The sequence below is a fragment of the Haemaphysalis longicornis genome, unplaced genomic scaffold (genome assembly GCF_048455015.1).
Source record: "Haemaphysalis longicornis isolate Haplotype H1 unplaced genomic scaffold, Haemaphysalis longicornis Haplotype H1 scaffold_14, whole genome shotgun sequence".
Classification (NCBI taxonomy): Eukaryota; Metazoa; Arthropoda; class Arachnida; order Ixodida; family Ixodidae; genus Haemaphysalis; species Haemaphysalis longicornis.
This window is the reverse complement of record NW_027526245.1, coordinates 62,340,160-62,362,504: the sequence shown is the minus strand read 5'-3', so window position 1 is coordinate 62,362,504 and position 22,345 is coordinate 62,340,160. Positions and strand designations below refer to the sequence as shown.

Below are 22,345 nucleotides of genomic sequence, written 5' to 3'. Positions count from 1 at the left end.
TGTTCAAGTTCAACAAGACAGGAATGCACAAATCGAATTTCTTTAAACAACACGAAAAAAAAAAAAGGGTTTATTGCGCTTTTCAGCGAACAGAGACAAAAGCAAACATGGGAATGAGAACTGTTGTGATGTGCATGTTGTGCAATGTTCTATTTACAGTCGTAAAAAGTGACAACGTTTCGAGTAGTGGTTGCTTGACCAGAATGACGCTCGTGCCAATACATGGCCTGGGAGGCCATTACAATTTACAGGAGGCAAACGCTTATACAACAGCAACACGACACTGCTTGACCACTTCCTTTCAAACAGTGTCCAAAAAAAAAAAAACCCTTCGTTTTCAAGGATACTCATCTTTCTAAAGACAACCTGCCTTCAACTTATAAATCAGAAAGAAAAAGGAACCCTTCCGAAATCTTTGGATAAGGAAAACCTGAGCACTTGCAGTATGAGAAATACCAAGTATTTTTGCAACAGTACTCACACAGGTAAACAGACAGTCAGAACTTCAAAAGCTCACAGGCCAAACAAAAATCGGTAAGTTGTTACCTCAAACTCCATTCTTTTTTTTTTTCTAACTCCACAAGACAAACGGGTGCTTTCAGCGATGGTGTTACAAACAGCACTTGCATCTGTGTTTCACACTCATTGACATCACTTCATCATCACACAATGAGTGGTAGATTCCAGCCAATCTTGCATATCAAATACTGTAGGCCTTGCCATCACAAAAGTGAGAATTCCGGCTGTTTTTTCAGCAAGTGTCGGCACCAAAACCTGTCACCGCACTTCACTTAAAACCAAAACACTGGTTACACGAGCAAGTTTCTCTCGGCGAGCCTGCGTTTGAGTTGCCAAACCTTACTGTACAGAAAGAAAATTATCAACAGCACACAGTGCCGCTTTGCCTAGCAAAGCAGCCCGCTGAAAAAAAAAAACTGAGCTAAAACTAAAATGTCTCCCCCAAAGTCTTGTCCCGCACGCTCTCACACAGCAAACTGAAGACCAACGTCTCGTTTGCTTCGACTCCCCACCAAACGTTTGATGACATCTTGCTCGGCCAGGAGGCAGCAACGTATCCACAGAGACTACAGCAATTTTGCTCACAAGTCAATCAGCGCAACCAAGAGCACTGCCTCTCACTCCATCGACACAGCCCTGCACCGAGCCCGGAACAGGATCAGAGCCAAAATGACTCCCTAAGCACGCGAGAACTTTACAAAACAATTAGGACGCATAGTTCCCACCTCCTTTCACCACCTAGAGGAGGAAAGAAGTCGAGGCTCTCCCCTCGCACACACACGAATGACCACGTCAGAGAAAGAACCCCGTCCTGAAGTCAAGTCCCTGCCCAGAACAGGCTCTGGGTCCACATGATTTCACTGCTGCAAACGCCGCCCCCTTCCACACCCCCTTCACTTGGGGTGGAGGCTGGCGGCCTGCTGCTGGTAGTAGGCGGCCACCTGGGAGCTGTAGCCGAGGCCGACGCCCCGGTGCGTGTGGGTGGAGACGCGGGCCGCCTCGTACTGCTGGTCCAGGTCGTGGAAGAGCTTCTCCTGCTGCTTGAGGAGCGGGTTGGCGGCGGGGTCCGGCTTGTCCGTGGGCGGCGGCGGGTCCCCCCGGATGCCCATCAGCTTGCGGAACTTGGCCGTCACCTTGCCGTCCTGGTCCTCGGCAAAGGTCATGCGCTCCCACACCTTGGCGCACGTCGAGCTCGGCTGCTGCTGCTGCTGCACACAGAGAGGGGGGGGGAGGGAGAGAGGATTAACACGTCTCTCGACTAACGCAAAGGATGTGAGCTGGAACACGTCAGCAGGATCTACTCCGAAGAGCAAAACGGTCAGGTGGATCACAATCCCTGAACTGATTTCTCAACTAATGCAAAGGATATTAGCTAGAACATGTCATCAGGATCTACTCTGAAGAGCGAAATGATCAGTTGGATCATGATCCCTGAACTGAACGCCAAAAAAATCAATGTTACAGCTACCTGCCTTGTCTACCCAAAGTAATATTCCACTCTGAAGAGGTTTACAGTCTCCTCATTGACACGCTGTTCTGCTGGTTTGAGATAGCTGCTGAGCCTGACATATTCAGTACAAGTGTACAGCATGGCGCACACGACTCCAAGTTTGAAACATGGCATGTGTGTCTGATCAGCACCTGTGAAGGGAACCCTCAGACTGATTCCACTAATGTCATACACTTCTCAGCTACTGCTACACACAACAGCAGGAAACTATACTTGGGTACAACTTAGGAACTGCAACGGAAGTTGCCACTCTGCCTCATCACCACAGCCGGATGTTACTCCGCACGGCGCAAGTAGCACGTTATTAGAAATGTTTTGAACAAGGCACGAGCCATTTCCATGATTTTTCGGACTTAATATGTTTATAAACTACTGCAGCAATGACAAACAATGTGACAAAAGGCAGGCGATAGTATGCATTCACAGCAATCTCCTTTGAAAATGTGTATGCCCGTTGACATCCAGTTCGTCACTTAGGCGGAGTGATACCGTACATGACCTATTGCTGCTCTTAACTTATGTAAAAGTAAAACACAAGGAATTGCGACACTGCCTGAATGTGGAAGCTACAAAGTGAAAATTAATTCAGATTACATTGTTTTTTTTTAATAAGGGGAGGGGGTCTTTAAGCAATTGTTTTTATTTTTAGTGCCAGCTTGATGAAAATTGGCAGGCTTGAGCAGTTTTTTATGCTGATTTCAAATATGTAATTGGTTTTAACAAGCAGAATTTGTTGAAGAAATACAGTGATTTGAAATGAATTTATTGAGGCATTTCTTACGGGGGTTTAGAGCTATTTCGCTTTATCAAGCTCAAAGATGAATTATATGGACATAATGCCAAAGGTCCACTCTGCCAGGCTATGCTATTTTTATTCCTTTCAAAAGCTTTTGCAAAGTATGAAAGAAGTGAACATTTTATACCAACAATTTCTAGAAATTATTTCATCATTACTCAATTTTGCTTATAGGTGAACAGCGTCAGGGTGATAAAAATAGCATAGCCTGCTAGATCATTTCAATACGAATACAATGATACCAGCCTTGTCATCCTAGTGCAAGAGCAACATAACAAAAACCCCCGTAAGGCGGAGCACGGTCTCGCAAAAAACGAAACCGAGAAAAATGTATTTGAAGTTTCCGATTATGGTAACTTTTGTTACAACACAGCTACAACAACAAAAATGGCATCACTGTGTAGCTCAGTTCTTCATGATGAAAAGCACACTAAGTATGTGCCTGTGCCACAAAAATAAGCGTAAAACATTCAGCGTGAAGCCTAGCATATTCTCTGAAAACGGTTGAGAAAAAAGTAAATTTTCTACTAATAAACTTCAGAAACCAGATTTACTATTTCCCAGTTTATTCCAGTGCCTCTGAAAACTACATACAAGCCCACTCATCACATACTGCAGTCTCTTCTGCTACCTGTAATGCTAAAGCACAGCAGCCAATGAAAAAGTGACATTATTCCGTTATGCTTTTCAAAACTAAAGCAAAGATGTAGGTGAATTGGAATTTTCTAATCAATGCTAGGGCTGTACAAATAGCATCACCTGCTAGAGCAATTCAACACGAATGCAATGATACCAGTATTATCATCATAGCTCAACTGCAAGATAAAAAAAAACACCCCGTAAGGGGGAGAGGGATCCCTCAAAACTAAAAACTGCAGGGCTGTAGCTGGATATTGCAATTTTGTGATCAACACTAGGGTTGTACAAATAGCATCACCTGCTAGAGCAATTCAATACGAATGCAATGATACCAGTCTTATCATCATAGCTCAACTGAAAGATAAAATAGAGCCCGTAAGAGAGAGAGGGATATCTCAAAACAAAAAAACTGCACGGCCGTAGCTGGATATTGCAATTTTGTGATCAATACTAGGGTTGCACAAATACCATCACCTGGTACAGCAATTCAATACGAATGCAATGATTATCACGAATTTATCACGTCCAAGTCCACGATGACAAATTCCGTGCCACTTTCCGAGCTTTCGCTCGCTGGTTCTCTGTCCAAAAGTTTGAACTTGCGCTCTATCGCCGACTGCGACGCCAAACGCTTCTTCACATCCTCCGCATGTTTAGCACGCCCGGCAGATTCACCAGCGGTGTAATACACGGTGTCGATGCGGTCCTGATTGGCACTCGAGGAGCCGGAAGACGGTTCGCTGACGCCTGAAGCACTGCAACTTGCCATGGCCGGAGATTCCGAAAATCTGTCTCAGACGCAACAGGCGATGTCGTCCCCATGTTCCACGTGCGTTTCTGCTGCTTCCCGCACGCTTGACGCGTAATTTTTTTGATGCGAACATCTCCCGGTATTGTAGCACGAAAAAGAACACCTTGCACCAAATTACAGCAGCAGAGAGAAAAAGACACGATGAGATAAACTACCGTGGAGGCGAACGCGAGGAAAGAAAAACAAAAATACAAACTCAAAAGGCGCCGGGTTCGCCTCGCCGCCCAATCAGAGACGCAATACGAGGGGCTCGTCTCGCGCGCGCGTGGTCTGGCCAATCAGGGGCTCGTAAGTGACCTTTCGAAAAACCGCGAGCGAAGGCCCTCGCCATGCTATGCCATTTTGAGATATCGCAAAATACGCACAAAGAAACGACCTTCAAAACGCGTCCAAGATGGCTGCCGCCAGTCGTCTCCTTCGCGCATGGCGCGCGCGCTAAGTTCAAGCATTTCTTTCCCGATTTTCGACAATTTGGGGTCGCCGTCATATTTACAAAGTTGATTTTTGGACCCTTTTCGATCGAATTCAGCAGTGAAACTTTTAGAGTAGCTTCTTGAAGTTACAAAGGCTTCAAAAATTTATTTTTCTCAAAACACGTTTTTTCGCGATTTTTGGCCATTCTAAGACTCCTTAACTCTTTCGCTACCGCGCCTATCAAAATTGATCAATTTGATCGATACTTTTGGGAGCGCCTTTTCATAGCGTTCCAGGCGTTTCTCGAACAAGTAAATCTGTTCCGGAGTTAGATCAGAAAATGGCCTTTCAAAATCAGTTTTGTTTTCATTTTTGCAACGGAAACGTGATTTTTGACACGCTTTTGAATCACCTGGGTGTGGAAAAGGGGCGTAGTCATCGCGCGTCACGGCTACCAACGAAGAATGCGTGACACTCGTAATTGCTCTGCACCAGTGCTTGTTTTTTGCTAACAGGGCCTGAATGGGGAACTAGCAAACGATTTGCAATCGTCAGGTTCGCGCTCTGACAGTAATAATCCCAGAAATCAGCTGAAAATGTCAAGCAGTGCCTGTTTGCAAAGCTACTTTATGATTTTAGGCAGTTTTATTGCCTTTGCACACATTGTTCTAAGTACTGTGGTAGTTCTACTTACCCCAGGACCATTCGCAAACAGTTTACAACAGTTTCGGTTTCGTTTCTGCATTGCGAAATTCATATTTAGCGCTACTACGCAGTTACCCTACTTCAAAGCTACCTGCCATGGTGCCTGAAGCGTCCGCGACTGATCCTCGAACAAAGCTCGGCGCTCCTGATTTCCCCCCACCCTAACCCGATTTCTGCGATAAGAACTTCAGATGCAAGTCAAAAGGTCACACCCAGTCGCCAGATATCTGTTCCACCGAGGGCAGCGCTTCAAACCGGCCTTACACTGCCAGCTGTTCGCCTTCCAGTTTTGTTTCCATGCGAGGGTATATCCGGGTGTCTGATGTTGCTGCTTAGTTGAACTGTCTATTCGGACGGAGTCTCTGATAAGTTTTTGTACTGTTTTATTTGAAAAATGTTAGGTGGCGCTGCATTAGAGGAGGCTCGTTGTGCTGATCTTTTTCAACGCGCAACTGCTACTCGACCAAAGACCGCAGGGCATGATTCTAGCTCATCGTACCTCATTTTTGCGAGCAAGAATACAATTGCGAGTAAGAAGATGATAATAAAGCTCAGCTTTATGTTTTCAGAGATAACTGACCGTGAACGACAACAAGCATCAGCCACGGCGTTCAGTTTTCAACTTCATGCATGTTTTTTTCCGCATCGCGTGCTATTCCCAAATATTGTGCTCGCTGTAAATGCAAAGTCAGCCATTGACAAGATGTTTTTACGTTATGTGGGGGCAAATTGGTGCCTCCGATACCGTCAAACCGCCAGATTTATTCCAGGGAACCACCCGAAATTGCACAATTTGAATTAGAGGTTGGGCTTCACCGCATGACAGGAGCACCGTGCGTGCTAACATGTTTTTTTTTTATACCTGACAAACTGTTCCGAGCAAGTCGACATTTTTTCTAGGGCGTGTTTTTGAAATGTTTTCCTACAAAATGTATATTCTAATTTTTTTCTACCACCGGTGGTTTGATATACACAACTCCTTTATTATCAATTTTTTCGACAACTTGACAAAAATTTTGGTTTTGATATTTTTTTTAACAACTATGATTTATAAAAACCTTTAAAAAAGTGGTATTAGTATTGGAAATGCCGTTAAATAATCTGCATTTTGTGCTCCTGCAATTGGTGCCTAACCAATTTTTTAGCAGGAAAAAAAATTTTTCTTGGACCCCTAAAATTAGTCAATTTTCCGGCGGTAGCGAAAGAGTTATATTGAGTAGAGTAAATAGACCCCCGCACCCGCCGTGGTGGCTCAGTGGCTAAGGCGTTGTGCTACTGAGCACGAGGTCGCGGGTTCAATTCCCGGCCGCGGCGGCCGCTTTTCTGATGGAGGCGAAAAGCAAAAATGCCCGTGTGTGCGAGATTTCGGCGCACGTTAAAGATCCCCAGGTGGTCAAAATTAATCCGGAGCCCTCCACTACGGCGCGCCTCATCGCCTGCGTTGCGTCGGCGCGTTAAACCGTATACAATCAATCAAATAGACCCCCGCTCACCTTGTCGGCTGGGGCCTCAGGGGGGGTGCTTCCCGTCCCCTCGGCCTGCGGCTTCTTCCAGAGCAGCTTGCGCTTCTGCATCTGCTCAGAGTACTTCAGCGCGTTCACCTGCGTCGGGTTGTAGTAGCTGCACGGAGAAGAGACAGCACCGCTTGAGAATGCAGCCACACACACACACTTCCCGTCCACACTGCTCAAACCAGTCACCTGGCACCGGATAACCTGCAGGGTACCTTTGTTACACATTTTCACAGTTTAACACACGACTACTCGTAACTCTCCCAACCCTCTGCCAACATTCCATTCCTGTACCCCACATGTTTTGTGCCAGACTTCTTCAATATATACCCGTTGCGAAACTCCACTTTGGAACCTAGGTGGTGCAAGCAATCTATGTGTAATGGCAGAGCACATAGGGGTCAAAAACTGATTCGTGCTAACATTTACTTCACATACAACACAACTTGATAAAACAAAGTTTCCTTTTCAAATTTGGAAACAGTCGTTTCTCCACTACAACTTACGCCAAACAGCCACAAGAACTTGAGTGTGCTCAGTTTTCTGCAGACAGATGGCAGGCTAGTCGACACGCCCTGTCTGCCCTCAGAGAGGGAGCCAACACTGGACTTGGTTTCTGGCATGCCTATAAGGAGTTTCACAACTCGCGATATTGAGCAACTGTTTCAGCGCAACATCAACTCTTCCTCTTAGCAAAGCCCCAGTTGAAAATGTTTGTGCTACAACACTGTCCAAGAACACTGTATGATAAAGTTAAAATAAAATGGACCACAAAAGGGGTAGGACAAGGATACACAAGTAGACGGGACACTATCAAACCAGCCAGTGTGTCAACAAGCAGGCCCATCAGCACAACTTCCCGCACACTTCACAGAGTGACTGCCTGCCTGCGGTGGTGGGCCCCAGAAGAGGAACTGTGGCGCGTGAACTTTCGGAGGCTCCTCACACAAAAAAGGAGGGGCACAGATCGTGTCAGTCAAACGTCAAGTGTAGCGTGTTCGTGGGAGAGCGAGTTGAGGCTATCGTGGCGTAACTAGAACATGTAGCAGGTTTTTCAGATATTGCACTGTACCGGCACTTACACGCCATTGCATTTTTTTTCTTCAAAGTGAACTAGTCAGTAGCTAGCGCTCGTCCCGTCTACTTGTGTTTCCTCTTTCCCACCCTTTTATCTTGGCTACAAATCAACCGGCTTGCCAAAGCATTCTGCAACACATGATGCATGATGCTTGAACTGCACCCACCACTTGTCAGAGCAAGCATGAAGGCAAGCCAGGTTACCTCATTCGGAAGATAAACCCTTTCAGCCCTGGAATCCTTATTTCGTGCAAAAATTGTTTATCTGCATGTTTTTGTATCGCTTTAGACCTCGGAAGAGTAGAAACAAAAAATTGAGCAGATAGTGCAAGTGTCTTTACGAAATTACAGACACGACAAAAAATTAAATCATTAAACAATTAAAATTTTCCTTAGAGTAGAAAATAATTTTCTTGCTTCCCTGAAGGCTACGACATCCTCGGCCTTCAGGAAAAAAATAAAGCTAGTAGTGCAAGCATCTACCGATTTATGGACATTTTGACAAACCAGGATTTTCAACTTCTTTACCCGCGCCATCGTTGCACCCAGAGTCCACTGGAGCTGCTTCTTTTTCACGACTTCCAGCCACGCAAAAACGCAACACTGCTGATGTCTACAGTGGAAACCCGATAATACAACTTTCAAGGGACTGCACGAAAGTGCCATGTGAATGGGGTAGTGTATGATCAGGGTATGGGTAAATGCAAGCCTAGCAGACACTCTTGTGCGACAAGTTGGCTAGAAACTTATTCAAGCTGCTATATTTAGGGCATTCTCGCTTGATTTGTGAACCCTTAGCTAGAATACCAACTTCCTAAAAGTAAGGAACGGCTATTTTGTGCCCCCTTCTCCTTTGCGGCATCTGCGCTTGTCCGCCAGCCTTGCGCGTGCGATGTAAGCTGGGAAGGCCGACACACCTGAGCGAATTGAGGGGAAAAAGCGAGGGAGTGGAACTGTTAAGGTCAAGCCAAACGGACCACAGTACGAGGCGGGATTTGGAAAAACGTAAGAAAAGCAACGAACGGAGCAACATGGCTTTCAAAGACACTGATAAGCAGAGATCAGGCGGCATGAATGGTACAAGCCAGAAAGAAAGGACCGCGGGGCAATGCAGAGATTGAAACAATGCGTTGGGGAAGAGAGAGCACCGTGAGAAGAACAAATGCATTGAGCATGTGAGGAAAGCGAGTTTTCGGTCATTGCCGTGGGGTTGCAGCGTATGTGTTTCCACGTTTGTCGGCTTGATGGGAGCTTCAAATTCACGGTCCGCCATCCACTTAGACTTCTCGTGATTGGCGCATTGCCGCTCTGCTGCTGCACGGGGTCGTCAAGAGGTTAATGGGGAACTCCCGCCCACCAGTACATGCCTGCTTGCTTGCACCGGTTCGGCAAGTGGTCAGGCTGGCCTGCGGTCCTTTCCACATCAAGCAGCGTCAAACAGGGGTTAAGATTAAAGAAAAGTGGGGCCGAGGCGGCAAAGTGGAGTTAGAGGTGGGAAAAAGCTGGCTTATCCCCACCAGCGTCTGTCGCATAAAGTGGACTGCATGCAACCGAGCAATTTATAATGGAGGTTTTTAATGCACTGTTGATTTGATTGATTGTAGGGTTTAACGCGTCGATGCTACACAGGCAATGAGGCGTGCCGTCGGCTCCGAATTAATTTTGACCCCCTGGGGACCTTTAACATGCGCCAAAATCTTGAACACACAGGCGTTTTTGCTTTTCGCCTCCATCAGAAAAGCGGCCGCCGTGGCCAGGAATCTAACCCCTGTCCTCAGGCCATAGCCACAGAGCCACCCACTGCGGCGGGTTTTTTCAGTGCGTTATTTCTACGGGGAGTTCGCCGGGACCCCAGCGACCTGTTGCACAAAGCGGGTTATCGTAAAACCGGGCGAAAATGTATCGGGGTTCCACTGTATTACCAGAGACATCCTTAAATTCTTGCCCAGAAAACTATCACTTTTAGTTTTGTGCTTCACTTCACTTTTAGTTTTTAGCCTTCAGGATATTTTGTGTTGTGTCGTCCACTGACAACAGCAGGGCCGAAAGGGTTCAAGAAGGTGTGCGCAAACACCACCCCTCGAGCGAAAGGAGGAGGCCCCCACCTGGGCAGTGCGCCAGTGATGGTCAGTGGAGGTGGGGCGCTCAGCGCTTCCACGGGCATCAGTCCCGAGCGAATGGCCGCCGCCCGGGCCGCCGCCAGGGCAGCTGACACTCCGGCAGGGGGCATTGCAGAGGCCACAGACATCGGTGTCACAGAACTGGCCACACTCGTGAGTAGCGTTGGCGAAGTGACAGCTGCTGCCGTGGGAGCTGGGCCGAGATTGGGAAAAAAAAAAGCAGCGAGTTCAGTGCTTAGTACATCACTGGGAGTGGAAGAGTGGCATAGCAGTTGCACCTGCAATTCCTGCAACTGGGCATCGATAGCACAAGTGTCTTGTCCAGGCATCAACCTCTCCCACTACAAAAACTTTTTTGAACGCACGCATTACACCCTGCAAGCCCTGCTTACTTTCATCGTTACTCCAGGTTTCAGCAGAGGGACACTTCAAAATTATTTCTCCCATCCCTCACCCCACTTGTAGACAAAATCTCCATTTGGCCTTTTGCGAGCCACCATCCGTCCACACATCCGGTAACAGAGGGACAAGTTCATAACTACACACGCCTCACGTGCAGTCTATTCCTCAGAACATGTCACCAGGAAATTTTAGCTATTTTTCTAGCTCATAAATACATTTTAACAGCAATGCCCTTTAAGCTGGTGGTTGGGCCGTCAAATGTGCACACGAAAACCTTGCCAAGCACATAACCACACCTTTGCCTCACCGCGCTCGAGTGGGACTCGTGTCGCCACCTGTTGAGGGGGTGATGCAACTGGTACAAGCACCACTTTGGAAAGCCGTAGCGGGATGGCTCGCTCTATTGCTTGCTGGGACGAGTGGTGCAGTTTTGACGGTGCAAAGAGAAGAATGGATGCCAGAATGAAAGAAGCCAAAAGGCTGAGAAGAGGTAATGGTTAATCCACCTCTTAATTAGTGTCTCACATGCCAAGCCGAACGGTGGCCACCAAACGAGTTCAAGAAGTTTGAGCAAACACTCATCCCGCTGCACCCTCTGCCACTCTTGGAAGCGTCACCACAAAGCTTACATTTTACGTACTTCAATGACCGACTGTTCACTGCTCTTTGGGGGGGGGGGCTAACGGCGACACCATGCAGAAAACGTGACCGAGTCCTGAAGCATAACCACACAGAAAACGTGGCTGTCTCGCCAAGCATAACCACGCATAAACTTCGCCACACCAAGAATACGCTAGTGTGGGGCCACCAATTTCACTGTTTGCCCACCAGTCTTCGCACTACTAGTGCAAGGCTGCCCCATCATCATTATCACCATCACCAACATCACACCGCTCAGGTCCAATGCAGGACGAAGGCCTCTCTCCCAATGACCTTTAACCGCTCCTGTCCTGCGCTGCTCAAGTCCGCAGTTTACCCCCAAATTTCTCTATTTCATCCCTCCATCGTGATGTTGACCTTCCCCTTCTTCCAGACCCATCTCTTGATATCCACTCTGTTACCCTATTTGTCCAGCGCTTCTCGGTTCGTCTAACTACATGGTCAGCCCAAGTCCATTTTTTTTTCTTTATTTAAACAATGATACCATCAACTCTAGTTTGTTTTCTGATCCAGATAGCTCGTTTCCTGTCCCTGAGTGTTAGTCCTAACATCATTTATTCCATGGCCCACTGAGCCGACCCAAGTTTGCTTTCTGGTTGTTTAGTAAGGTGCCAAGTTTCAGCTCCGTATGTCATCACCATCAGTATGCACAGGTAGATTTTTCTTCTGAGTGGCAGGGGTAGCTTACTTTTCATTATTTCGGAGTGCTTACCGAGTGCTCCCCAACCCATACCTATTCTGCACCAAATTTTTCTCTGATGGTTGGGGTCAGCACTAACCACCTGTCCGAGGTAGTTCTATTCTTTTACTTCTTCTAGCAATTCGTTTCTTGAGCTAAAATGTGCGTTTTTGGCATGCTTATTCTTTATTACTTTAGAATTAGTCGTATTTTTTTTTAGTATCACGGCCATGCTTTTTGATAGCAGTTCTGCAAGCATTGTTCGGATATGTTCTGCAGTCTCACTCAGCAAGACTATGTTGTCCGCAAACCTCAAATGGCACAAGTATTCCCCGCTTATCCTTAATCCTTTGTTTTCCCAGTCGAGCTTTCAAAGTACCCCCCTCCAGACATGCCGTGAATAGTTTTGGAGAAATGGTATCTTGCTGTCTTACTCCCGTTCGGATCAGAGATTTACTGCTTTGCTTGTGGACAGTATGCTTGCCCTAAGCTGACTTAATGTTTTTTTTTCTTCCTCTTTTTTTTTCTTTCAGAGGACTTGCGAGAAAAAAAAAAAAAGTATGGTCCAGTAAGAAAGCATCACCCAAACTCATACCAAATACGGTATATACTGGGACCAGCTTTCACACTGCACCTGCTGCAATAACACCACAACCAGGAACGCATAAATGTGGCAACGTCAGACTGATCGCACATCGCAGCTCCAGACGAAACAACTGTGGTTAACTTGGAATAGTCACAATCTGAACGGGGCAACCAATCCGCATTCAATGTGACCAACACCCACCTGCCACTTGCACTGATCCGGCGGCCATCGATGCAGCCCGAGTGGCCGCAGCCTCGGACGCTCCGGCAAAAGCTTTCCTCTGGGCCGGTGCCCGGTCTTCATCCCGGCTTTGGCTTCCGCTCCGGCTCCGGCTCCTCCTGTGGCTCCGCGAACGGGAATGGCTGCGATCCCGGCGAGACGAGCGCTCCCGGCTGCGACTGCGGTTGTGCCGGCGGTGGGAGCGCAAGCTCTTCTTGCTGCGGGAGCCGCCACGGTCCCGGCTGCGGCTCCTCGACCGGCTGCGGCTGTCCGAGTGGCTTCGGTGGCTCCTGCCCTTCCGGCTGCCACGCCTCGAGTTGTCAGTGTCCTGGGAAAGAGAGGCATCTAACATGGGGATAAAGGCAGGCGTGTGTCACTATGGGTACCACGGCCAACAGTTTCGATGGGGGCACGGACTGTCTAGCACAAGGCAGCGTTCTAGCCCCTCTCCCTTTCACCCCCAAATAAAATGAAGACGCCCACATCCCCGACGGGTAAGGCAGTGCAACCAAGAGGCATTACGACTGGAAAGACGGCTGGAGTGGTGCGGTGCACATTCAGCCAGTAAAACGAAAGGCTTAGGTGGACATAAACCTGTGGTATGGCACAAAGAAGCCAAATTAAAATCATCGCTCAATTCCAACTGGCCATAAAAAAAATCAAGGCTCTTCTGCAGAAAAGATGCAGTGGAATTCTGCTTCGACGAAACGCGCTATGTCACAGGTGGAAGGGATAAAATAGTCGTTGGCACTGCTGGACACATTCCCCGACTGCCTCAACCAGGCCACGTGGACGGCGTTGAAGGTGCACATTCTCATACCTTACAGGTGGTGCCACACTAGCTCCTCCACACACTTTTTAAGCACCTAATACCTCTTTTTAGACAACGGCTTGCAACTGCTGAAGCAGAAGCTGCAGAACTAGGATACGTACATCGCTTTACTGTCGCTATCGAAAATGCCGACGAATCAGCCGATAAGCCTCTACAAGGACCGTTCTCCAACAGGTTTATAGCATTGACATCACCCATAGGCAAAGCTTGCGAAAGCAGCACATTTTAAAGGGCACTGCTCTATACTCGGTGGCAGCCCTCATCCACTCGCACGCAGAACCCCGTGCAAAAAAAAAAAACAAAAAACAAAAACAAAACAAATGACTTGTAGCTGTCCCAACTTCATTGCTATAGATAAAGCTACAAGTGAGGTTTGCTCCTGGTCTCGTGCACATTACCTATACCCTCCCAGTGATTGATACCTCATACTCAAAACCACATTTTTTTGGTGCCATCATTTAAGCAGTTCATACCTTTTTTACCTTTTTTTTGGTACCCATAGCTTGGAAGACAGGCAAGTCGGCCAGATATGCAAGCAGCTGTTAATCGAGCTCGAATGGTCAACGGTGGCTACCACGGCTGGGAGACAAAGTTCGACGAACTCTTTACTGGCACCACAAGCCCCATGCCCGCCACCGCTTCCACGAAAAATGGCGGCCACACAACGACGATGCGTTCCTGGCACAGAGCCAAGTCACTGTTACAAACCGATTTTCCCAGCTGCCTCGGATTGCAGCTGTAACGCCTTCACTAGAAAAGCCTCACTCCAAGCGCCTACACAATAGCATCCCCCGTGTTCAATTGAAGTTTCTTTTGAGCGCACACTTAATGGCCGAGGCCAGATTTCACGGCACTGCGGTCACAGCTTGTGTGGATCCGCTGTTTCGCCGTCCTTTTCAACGGCAAACAAAAAGAAATTACGATCTTTAGGCTTTCGAATAGAATAGAATAGAATAGGACTTTATTTCACATCAGTTGCATGATGTAGGAGGAGGAATTGCATGAAGCATCATGCTATACAGTTTAGCTCTTTAGATCCCACTACGTAGACTTTACAAGACACGAATGCTGACTCTAAGAGTCGTATTGCATAAAGGGAAATCAGGCGAGTGCAACTAACTGCCCATCTTGCAAATCCCTATTTCAGGCCAACTGTAACAATTGCGCTAAAGTATTTTACTGAAGCTCTACCCTTGCCAAAACTTTTCACTATGAAAGGCTACATATATTAGGGTGAAGCAACAGAGATGGGTGTGTTGTAGAGCATTGGTGCATTTAGTAAAACAATGTTTGGGCATGGTTTTCAACAAGTACGCCCCGCTTTTAAAGTAGCCTGCTTTAGTGCCTGTCCTTGTCTAGCGAAACTGTGTGCTCCTGTTAGTAATTAATCATGCAGTGCCCTCGAAATTGATGTTGGAACGCTTAAAAAACAGTTGGGAAGTGGAAGCGCCTCTATGCCTGTGCTCCACTGTTATTTTGAACCCACAGAGACTAACATCATGGACTCAAACAATCAACTTCAAATGGCGTGGCTCCACCACAATTGCAAGCGTGGTTGAAAAATTTTAGCATTCATTTGCCATGTTGCAGTTGTGCTTACTGCAATCATTGTTCAGTTTTACACTAAGGAACAACATTCAAATCCTGACAATTTTTTAACAATTAAACCATCAAACACCCTTAAAGAAATTGCCTGGAAGCGTAATTTGACATTTCTTTCTTTTTTTTTTTTGCGAACTGCAGATCCATTTTACAAGTTCCCACTTTGGCTGCACTCTATTGCTGTTTAGTTCCGACGGCCATCTGCACGCATGTACTCACATCACACCCAAGTTGTACCCGTGTCACACGTACACGGAAAACGACATTAAGTGTTTAAGGCCTTAAGATATTGAATGAGTATATCATACGAAAGTGCAAAGGCATTAAATGTGTTACGCATGATGGTGATAATGGCAAAAAAATTCACTCATATTTTAGAAGTTTTTAATGTAGAGAAAAACATCTTATACCCCTGCTACACTGGGGTCTAAATGTCATTTGAACCAAATGTCATTTGGCTCAAATGCCAAGTTGTGCTGCTACACTAGGTTTTTAAATGCCATTTGGCTCAAATGAGCACCGAGAGAGACATTTAAGATTTCAAATGCCATTTCCAGCACTCGGGTGCAGCGTCTTCGATCGGCAATAAAAAATATAATACTTCCGTACGTAAAACAAACAAAATATTGCTGTTTGTGAAACTTTGTTCACTGTTTATTTACTTAAAATACGAAATCAACATATTTAATTTTCATACTCTCAAACCCAGTGGGTCAGTTGCAAAAAACACAAACAAAAACAACGCAAGACAGCCATATTTAGAGTCAAAACTGGTGTCTCTTCTAATTTGATATCATTTTACTGCCTCGGACTGCTCCTAAGTTTGATTGTTGTATTAGTGTACGAAAACGGAATGGGTAGAGTTCCTGTATATAGCTCCCAGCTCCCTGCGGGAGCTATATACAGGAACTCTAGGAATGGGGCAACAACAGCGCCACTACAGCACAGCGAACAGTTGTGAAAGCTTTCAAATGCCATCAAAATTGTAGTGTAGCACGGCGGATTCTGAATGGCATTTGAAGCAACCCATTTGAGTCAAATGACATTTGGTTCAAATGACATTTGGACCCCAGTGTAGCAGGGGTATTACAAGGGTTAAAAATGTTTACTGTGAAAGAAAACATTATGAGGAATGGTGTTTTCTAAAAAATAGTGCAAGCCATTTCTAAAAACGGCTTCAGCGGCTGCCGTCTGCCAGCGGTAGCGATGTTTCGCCTTTTGCAGCTGTTTTAGTGAACATCTTTAGAAGTTCGCAACCAAGAGTGCACAAAAAAACATTTCGAAGTTCAGCTACGTTTCTGTGTCAACACTATAGTGCTGAGAGTTTTGTTGGTTTCAATTGGCGCCCATCGTGCTCAAGAGTAGGCAGATTTAAGGCGTTTGTGAAGGCGAATGAGTTGTGCAGAACTCCTTAAACCAACATGACATTAGAGCAAATGGCATCAGATTTTCGCGTGTAGCAGCGAAGTAATGGCATTAAAACTTACGGCATTAAGCACTCAATGTCGTTTTTTGTGTACGTGTGGCACGGGTATTGGGGAGCAAACGCAGTATTGCTCACAATGGTCTTATTTCAGATGGGAAACCGTTAATCTGAACATGCAGTGATCTCAGTGCATCCCACTGGACAATACTTTGCCCAACGTAAATCCTTTCAGCATGCTCTCGCTTCGTGCCCCCCGCCCCTCCTAAGTTGCTGCGTATGCATACTAATTTGAATAGAAGCATGAATGTGACGACAAAGGTAGATGGTGAGATAAAAGGCTACAAAGAAGGATATGAAGAGTACTGGTTACCATGAGTGGCGCTACGTACCTTCGCCCCTCTAGGCTCGAAGATGTCAGCCGCCTGTGGTCGACAGTATGACGGTGCCAATCTCAAGATGTTTCTTGGGTAGCAATGGTCATACAAGACGTGTTAATACCGCGGGAAATAAAACATCACGACGGATATCTCTCTTTTTTTTTTAAACTTCGTTCTCAAAACATTTCCGCGGGCAAAAAACCAACTCCACACTCTAAGCGGGAGACCATTGCACAAACGCACGCCACGGCGTGTTGTTGAAACAGCTATTCACAGCAATATCGCGACGAAAAAAAATCTGGCAGGCCGCGCCTTTGCTAGGACTGCTTGCGCCTTAAAACACTCGGCAGTCGTACTCTCTATTTTTTTTTTTTTTTTACTTAAACGGAAGCGAAAACGCGCGGTCAACAACAAGCAAGACAAACACGATGCTTTCAAAATAGCCGAGACGCGGCGCCTCAACTTCGGGGGTAAACTAAAACCAAGTCATTCGAAGAAGAAGTGCAAGTAACATGAGAAAAACAGGCAGAGAAAGGCAGGCAGAAATCAAAGGAGATGGAGTTCCGTGAGGAGAAAAGCCTACCGTCCTGTTGTAGGAACTGGGTGGCGACGATCGGTCCGACTTCGAAGGAGAGTTGCGCGTCATTGCTGGAAACAGAAAGAGAAATAACAAAGAATTAACCTCGTGGCGGACAAACACACGAAGCCTTTCGCATGATTCAATTAGAAAAAAACGCGAGAGGAGTAAGCAGTACTAAAAAATATTGACCTAACAGAGAGCGTAGTGAAAACAGCCCGGACCAGATTAGGCTTAACACTTCCTATGTAATCGTCTTTACACTCGTAGTGAGAGGGTTAACAATGAGCATAGCAACAAAAGCGAGCATCAGTGCCCTAATATGCGTCTAAAGACACCAACAAAATGCTTTCACGGAAGCCGAATTCTTACCGTTAGCGATTCTCAGTGCACCTCGAAGAACAGCCTGAAACCTACGCCAGCGATACTTGCGAGAACGCAAAGATAAAGAACAAAGCGACGACGCTCCAAAGAGCCCTCTTTTGTCATATGAAATATAAAAAGGTATTCTAATATTTTAAATAACTTAAGATAAAAATTAATTTTATTTGTTATTGAAATATGTGTCGTTTCAGTGTATTTTAACAAAAATCGTTTACTTCTTATGTCTCTTTCTAAAAACCAGACGGCGCTTAGAGCGTCAGCGCTGTCCGACGCCTTTTTTTTTTTTTGTTTTCGCGTTATTTTTGTCTAGTGACCTCTACTTAACTAATCAGTCAACTGCAATTTATCAACCACTTGAAATTTGATCCTGACAGCGCTTTGCTTCCAAAGCTAGGCGTCTTGCTCACACGGAGAAAATTTTGTTTTCCTTTGTGTATGTTTGCTGACGGGGAGTTGCTTTCAGTGCCCGCGTGCAATTAGCGACAATCAAGCAGACGCAACAGAAAAGGGCAAAAAAGCTGGAGAGTGGGAACGACCCAGCGCTAGGACATTGTGAAAGATAAGTCCGAAGAAGAGGACGCTTGAAGCAGCGGTTCTCTTCCGTCCAACATTTCTCCCTTCCCGTGTGCGCGCGTGATTTGTTCGCTCTCTCATCTTCCAATTTGCGCGCGCAGTTTCCCTTTCCCACTCTCCCCTCCCGCCGTCTGGTGGTGAGCGAGAGTGGCGAGAGTCGGCGGCGATCATCATCAAAAAGCCATTCTTGCCGGGCGTCGTGAGCCAGTCAGTCACTCGTCGTCACATCCCCCGCCAGCGCGTCGTCGGCTTATTCCGCAGGAATCATGGCAGCAGCGTTTATCGGCAAGTGGAAGCTCTCCGAGAGCGAGAACTTCGACGAGTTCCTCAAGGCGCTCGGTAAGTTCTGCCTGCCTGCCACACCGCAATCTGTCGTCGTGCGTTCGCCTTTTAGAGAGGGAGTTGAAAAAAAAAAAACGACAAAAAAAGAGAAATAACTAGAGAGGTTATTTTCCTAGCCGCATATAGTTTCTTTCCTACGATCGTCGGTGCTATCGTAGAACGGAACAGCGACCGGATCACGCCACCGCCGGCGTCTCACGTGCCCGGTGCGCTGTCGATCGTGCCACGCGATGCCGGTAAGACGAATGTCGCCTGGAATACTGGCAACAAAAAAACAAAACTGCGCGGCGAGATCTTTAACCCTATGCTGTGTGTGGCTAGATGGGTACCGTTCGTTGTTCGCGCAAGTTAAATATTCAAATCGTCGTCGCCTACGTGTCTGCCGGCTTGTGAGCCGTACCGGCATCTTTGCCGGCGTGCGCCGACTCGGGAACGGCGTCTTTTTCCCCTCTGCGAAATCAATCGATCGGGGAGGCGGGAAAACGCGAATCACGCGATACCGGCGCTTTCTCCAGCGCCGCTTCCAAGCGGCACAAGCTCACTGGGCCATCTGTAACGGCTCTGGGCAGTCTTGTGCACTTTATTTTCTTTTTCGTCCAGTCTGCGGAACCTGTTTTGCTGGATGCAGGGATCGTTCCAACCGGGCGGTGGTCGTTAGCTCCGGTAATCGAAATGGCTTTCGCCGCGCTTTCGGGCGCGTCGGGCATGGCCGTAGGCTGGCTGCACACGCTTGCAGTTCCCATATGCGTTGAACGTGGCAGCCCCGGCCCTCTTGACGCCGGCTGCCATCACGCCCCCCACCGCGCTGCGGCTGATTTCCGCCCCCGTTGTCGTCGTCGCAGCCTGCTGTAGAGGTCGGACGGGAATCGGCTTGAACTTCTGTGCAGCAGTCTATGATATCAATGGCCTCCCGAAACAATTTTATGTATACTACATCTGCGTTTCCATCAGTAGAAAATCAGTTGTTAGCGGTGTCCTCGACTTCTGTACTTTTTAGTGTGCATAAAGTTGAAGCTGATTCCTTTCCGAATATGTGCCAATAAGTGGCACTGATCAGGGCCATTTTACAGGTGTTAACGCGGCGGCCCTCAAGAAGTAGCATAAGTTGCACAAAATATGAAAGGATATCCCACAGGCATTTGCCAGCCGCACCGACCCCTCCCTTGGTGTTTCAAGCGTTCTCTTCGATGATCAGGCCAATGCCAGTACGCAGGTCCGACGTACAAAAGGGCGCATACGTCAAACGACTTCTTATGGAAGGTCGCGAGCGTTTGGCACTACGGTTGTTGGTGCGTCTTGATAAACTAGCTAGGGTAGATGTCTTCCGCTGTTGAGAAAAGTGGTTCTGTAAGTGGATGAAGATCGCGGTTTTATAACCGTCTACTCCATGCACGAGTCGTAGCGCCACATTCGATGGACTACACTTGGCGTGTGATTTGATCGGAAGTCGTTCCTATCCTGTCTGCTGCCGCATAGTGATCATTGCGGCTATCGAGCCACCGGCGCAATTCACCGGAACCAAAGTCCGTTACAATTATTATTTTTTTTCTGGTTGGCACACTGGTCGTTCACGATTTAGGACAGCCAAATGCGAAGCACACCCGGAATCTCATTGCTTGCTCGTGCATTTTCTCCGCTTCTCTTTGGCTGCTTTAGTCGACAGCCACGTACCGCCGGCTGCTGTCTGGTTGTCCCTGGAATCATCGGTCTCTTGGGCCCAATAGCCATCGGGGGGTTATTGTTTAACCTTCGCTGCACTCCAGTCGGCCCGGGGGTCGCAGATAAAGCCCCTCCGGAAAAAAATGTTGAGCCCATGACGCCGTGTTCTCATTGAAAAAAATTGGCCGCGTATCTGCTCCTTTCGTTGCAAATGTCGAGAAAAGACGATAGTCTGTGTCGACTTTTGTTAAGTAAATTCCTCCCTTCGCTTTCCCGCTCACCTCTCATGTTCCTCTTGCATCGCGCTCCTCCCAAGGTAAAGACGCCAAAGGTTTGCTTAAATCATTTCAAATTTACCGCGTTCCACTTATTCAGGCCGGGTGTCTTGATACCAACGCTGCCGTACGGCGAAGACTCGCGTGAATCGAGGCGCCCTACTTCAACGTTTATAGAGCCGCCTTTCCCTACTCCACGTGCGTTGCAAGCATAACGTGGAACCTATCTAGTGGAACCTTTCGTAACTGTTGCCGGTTGATTTCTTAAAATGCCGCCAGAAGCTATAGTGGCGCGGGCGACAGCAGGCGATGGCGGAGTGAATTTTTTTATGGAGTTTATGAAGTATTTAATTTCGCAAAAGTCAAGCATGTATGATTTATTTTAAAGGAACACTGCAAATATCATTTCTGTACTAATTTGCTGTCTTATATTTGCATAATGTCTTGTTCATCTTCAACAATGTTGACAGGTATGAACATTACACCGGACTTAGACAGGTAGATTTAGCCGTGAGTATATAAGACTATTGCGCAGGCATTGTTTTACTTTGGCCGGGTGGCTGAATCGAGTCACAGACGGACAGACAGACAGACGGACCAAAATTTCTGGGTTAAAGTAGCCCAAGAAAGACTATCGTCTTTAAAAGTCTTCTAACGAAGCACCTGGGGCGAGGAGCGTAGTGGCTCGTCCATGGAGAGACCCTCGCCGGCGCCCTCCCGAGCTCGCAAGCGGTCGCTGCTGGCGTGGAGTGGGTCCGGTGTAGATTAGTCGGCGCGTTCAAGGACGTCCAGGTACCGTTGTTCCACCGCGGCTTCACGTGCTGCTGCCACAAGTAGGGCGTGTTGCCGTTTCTGGCTTCCACGTGCTTTACCTCATGCTTATGGGTGCTAGCGCCCTTTCTTTGGCCATTATTGTCGCCGGAAACTTCAACGCGTAACAAAACGATAGTTGGAACGGCCGAATAGATTGTGCGCCCCGTATTGATCTGATAACTGGTCACTGCGCTTGCGGTAGTTGTCATCACCTGTCATCGGTGTCCGCTGTCTTCAGTTTGAAGCCTTTACGTAAGTGCACAGGATGAAAAAAAAAAATCTGCGAAGAGGGTGACGGGAGAGGAGGGGTTGGATGGAGAAATCTGTCACAACCGTAAGTGCACTAGAAGCGCCATGGAGGAAAGAGTACCTCATGGTTAGCGCAGACCCCATCGTATCAATCGAGATGATCGCCCGCAACTTTTCTCTTCCTCAGTTACAAGCGCCTCTGCTTTTAAGAACCCCCCCCCCCCCCCCCCTAATTTTCTGCTGGGGCTGCGAAAGGGCTGGCATGTTGCTGAACGCACCGCGGGATGTTAGTGTGTAGTCGGCAAAAAAAAAGGGGGGGGGTCTTTGATTGTCAAGAAAGGTGTGGCCACATGGATCATTTATAGTTCCGTAACTAGCTGCGAAAACGCGGAGGCGAACCGTGCACAAGGGTCACCCATGTCAACTAACCGAAATTCGCGTTAATTTCTCGCAAGGTGTGTCGGTTGTCAGCTCCAGTCTCAATTGGCTGCAGTGCAACTATTGTATTGTGATCGTATAGGCACGGCAAACGACGAATGCAACACAGGCGCCAACCAGAACACGTGGAATTGGTGGCTATGCTGGGTA

At 47.3% G+C, this 22,345-nt stretch overlaps 2 protein-coding genes across 3 annotated transcripts in view; one reads left to right on the top strand and one right to left on the bottom strand.

The window, feature by feature from the left end:
• Nucleotides 1-48: 48 nt before the first annotated feature.
• On the bottom strand, nt 49-17,947 carry LOC144165307 (uncharacterized). 2 transcript variants are annotated; one of them, XM_077695427.1, is made up of 6 exons: nt 17,835-17,947; nt 17,469-17,533; nt 12,631-12,976; nt 10,088-10,295; nt 6,888-7,014; nt 49-1,724 (listed from the first exon to the last, which is right to left on the bottom strand). In XM_077695427.1, exons 2-6 carry the CDS (start codon nt 17,529-17,531, stop codon nt 1,413-1,415), a joined length of 1,056 nt encoding a protein of 351 aa, XP_077551553.1. In that variant the 5' UTR covers nt 17,532-17,533; nt 17,835-17,947; the 3' UTR covers nt 49-1,412. The 2 variants fall into 2 exon arrangements, with proteins under 2 accessions (XP_077551553.1, XP_077551552.1); XM_077695426.1 differs by having other exon boundaries at nt 49-1,727; nt 17,835-17,944.
• A 629-nt stretch (nt 17,948-18,576) lies between these two features.
• LOC144165308 (sodium/calcium exchanger regulatory protein 1-like) overlaps nt 18,577-22,345 on the top strand; it is a 38,574-nt gene continuing 34,805 nt past the window's right edge. Inside the window, exon 1 of the mRNA XM_077695428.1 lies at nt 18,577-18,758. Within this exon, the coding sequence (XP_077551554.1) occupies nt 18,686-18,758 (73 nt within the window). The 5' untranslated portion in view covers nt 18,577-18,685. The remainder of the gene's footprint in view (nt 18,759-22,345) is intronic.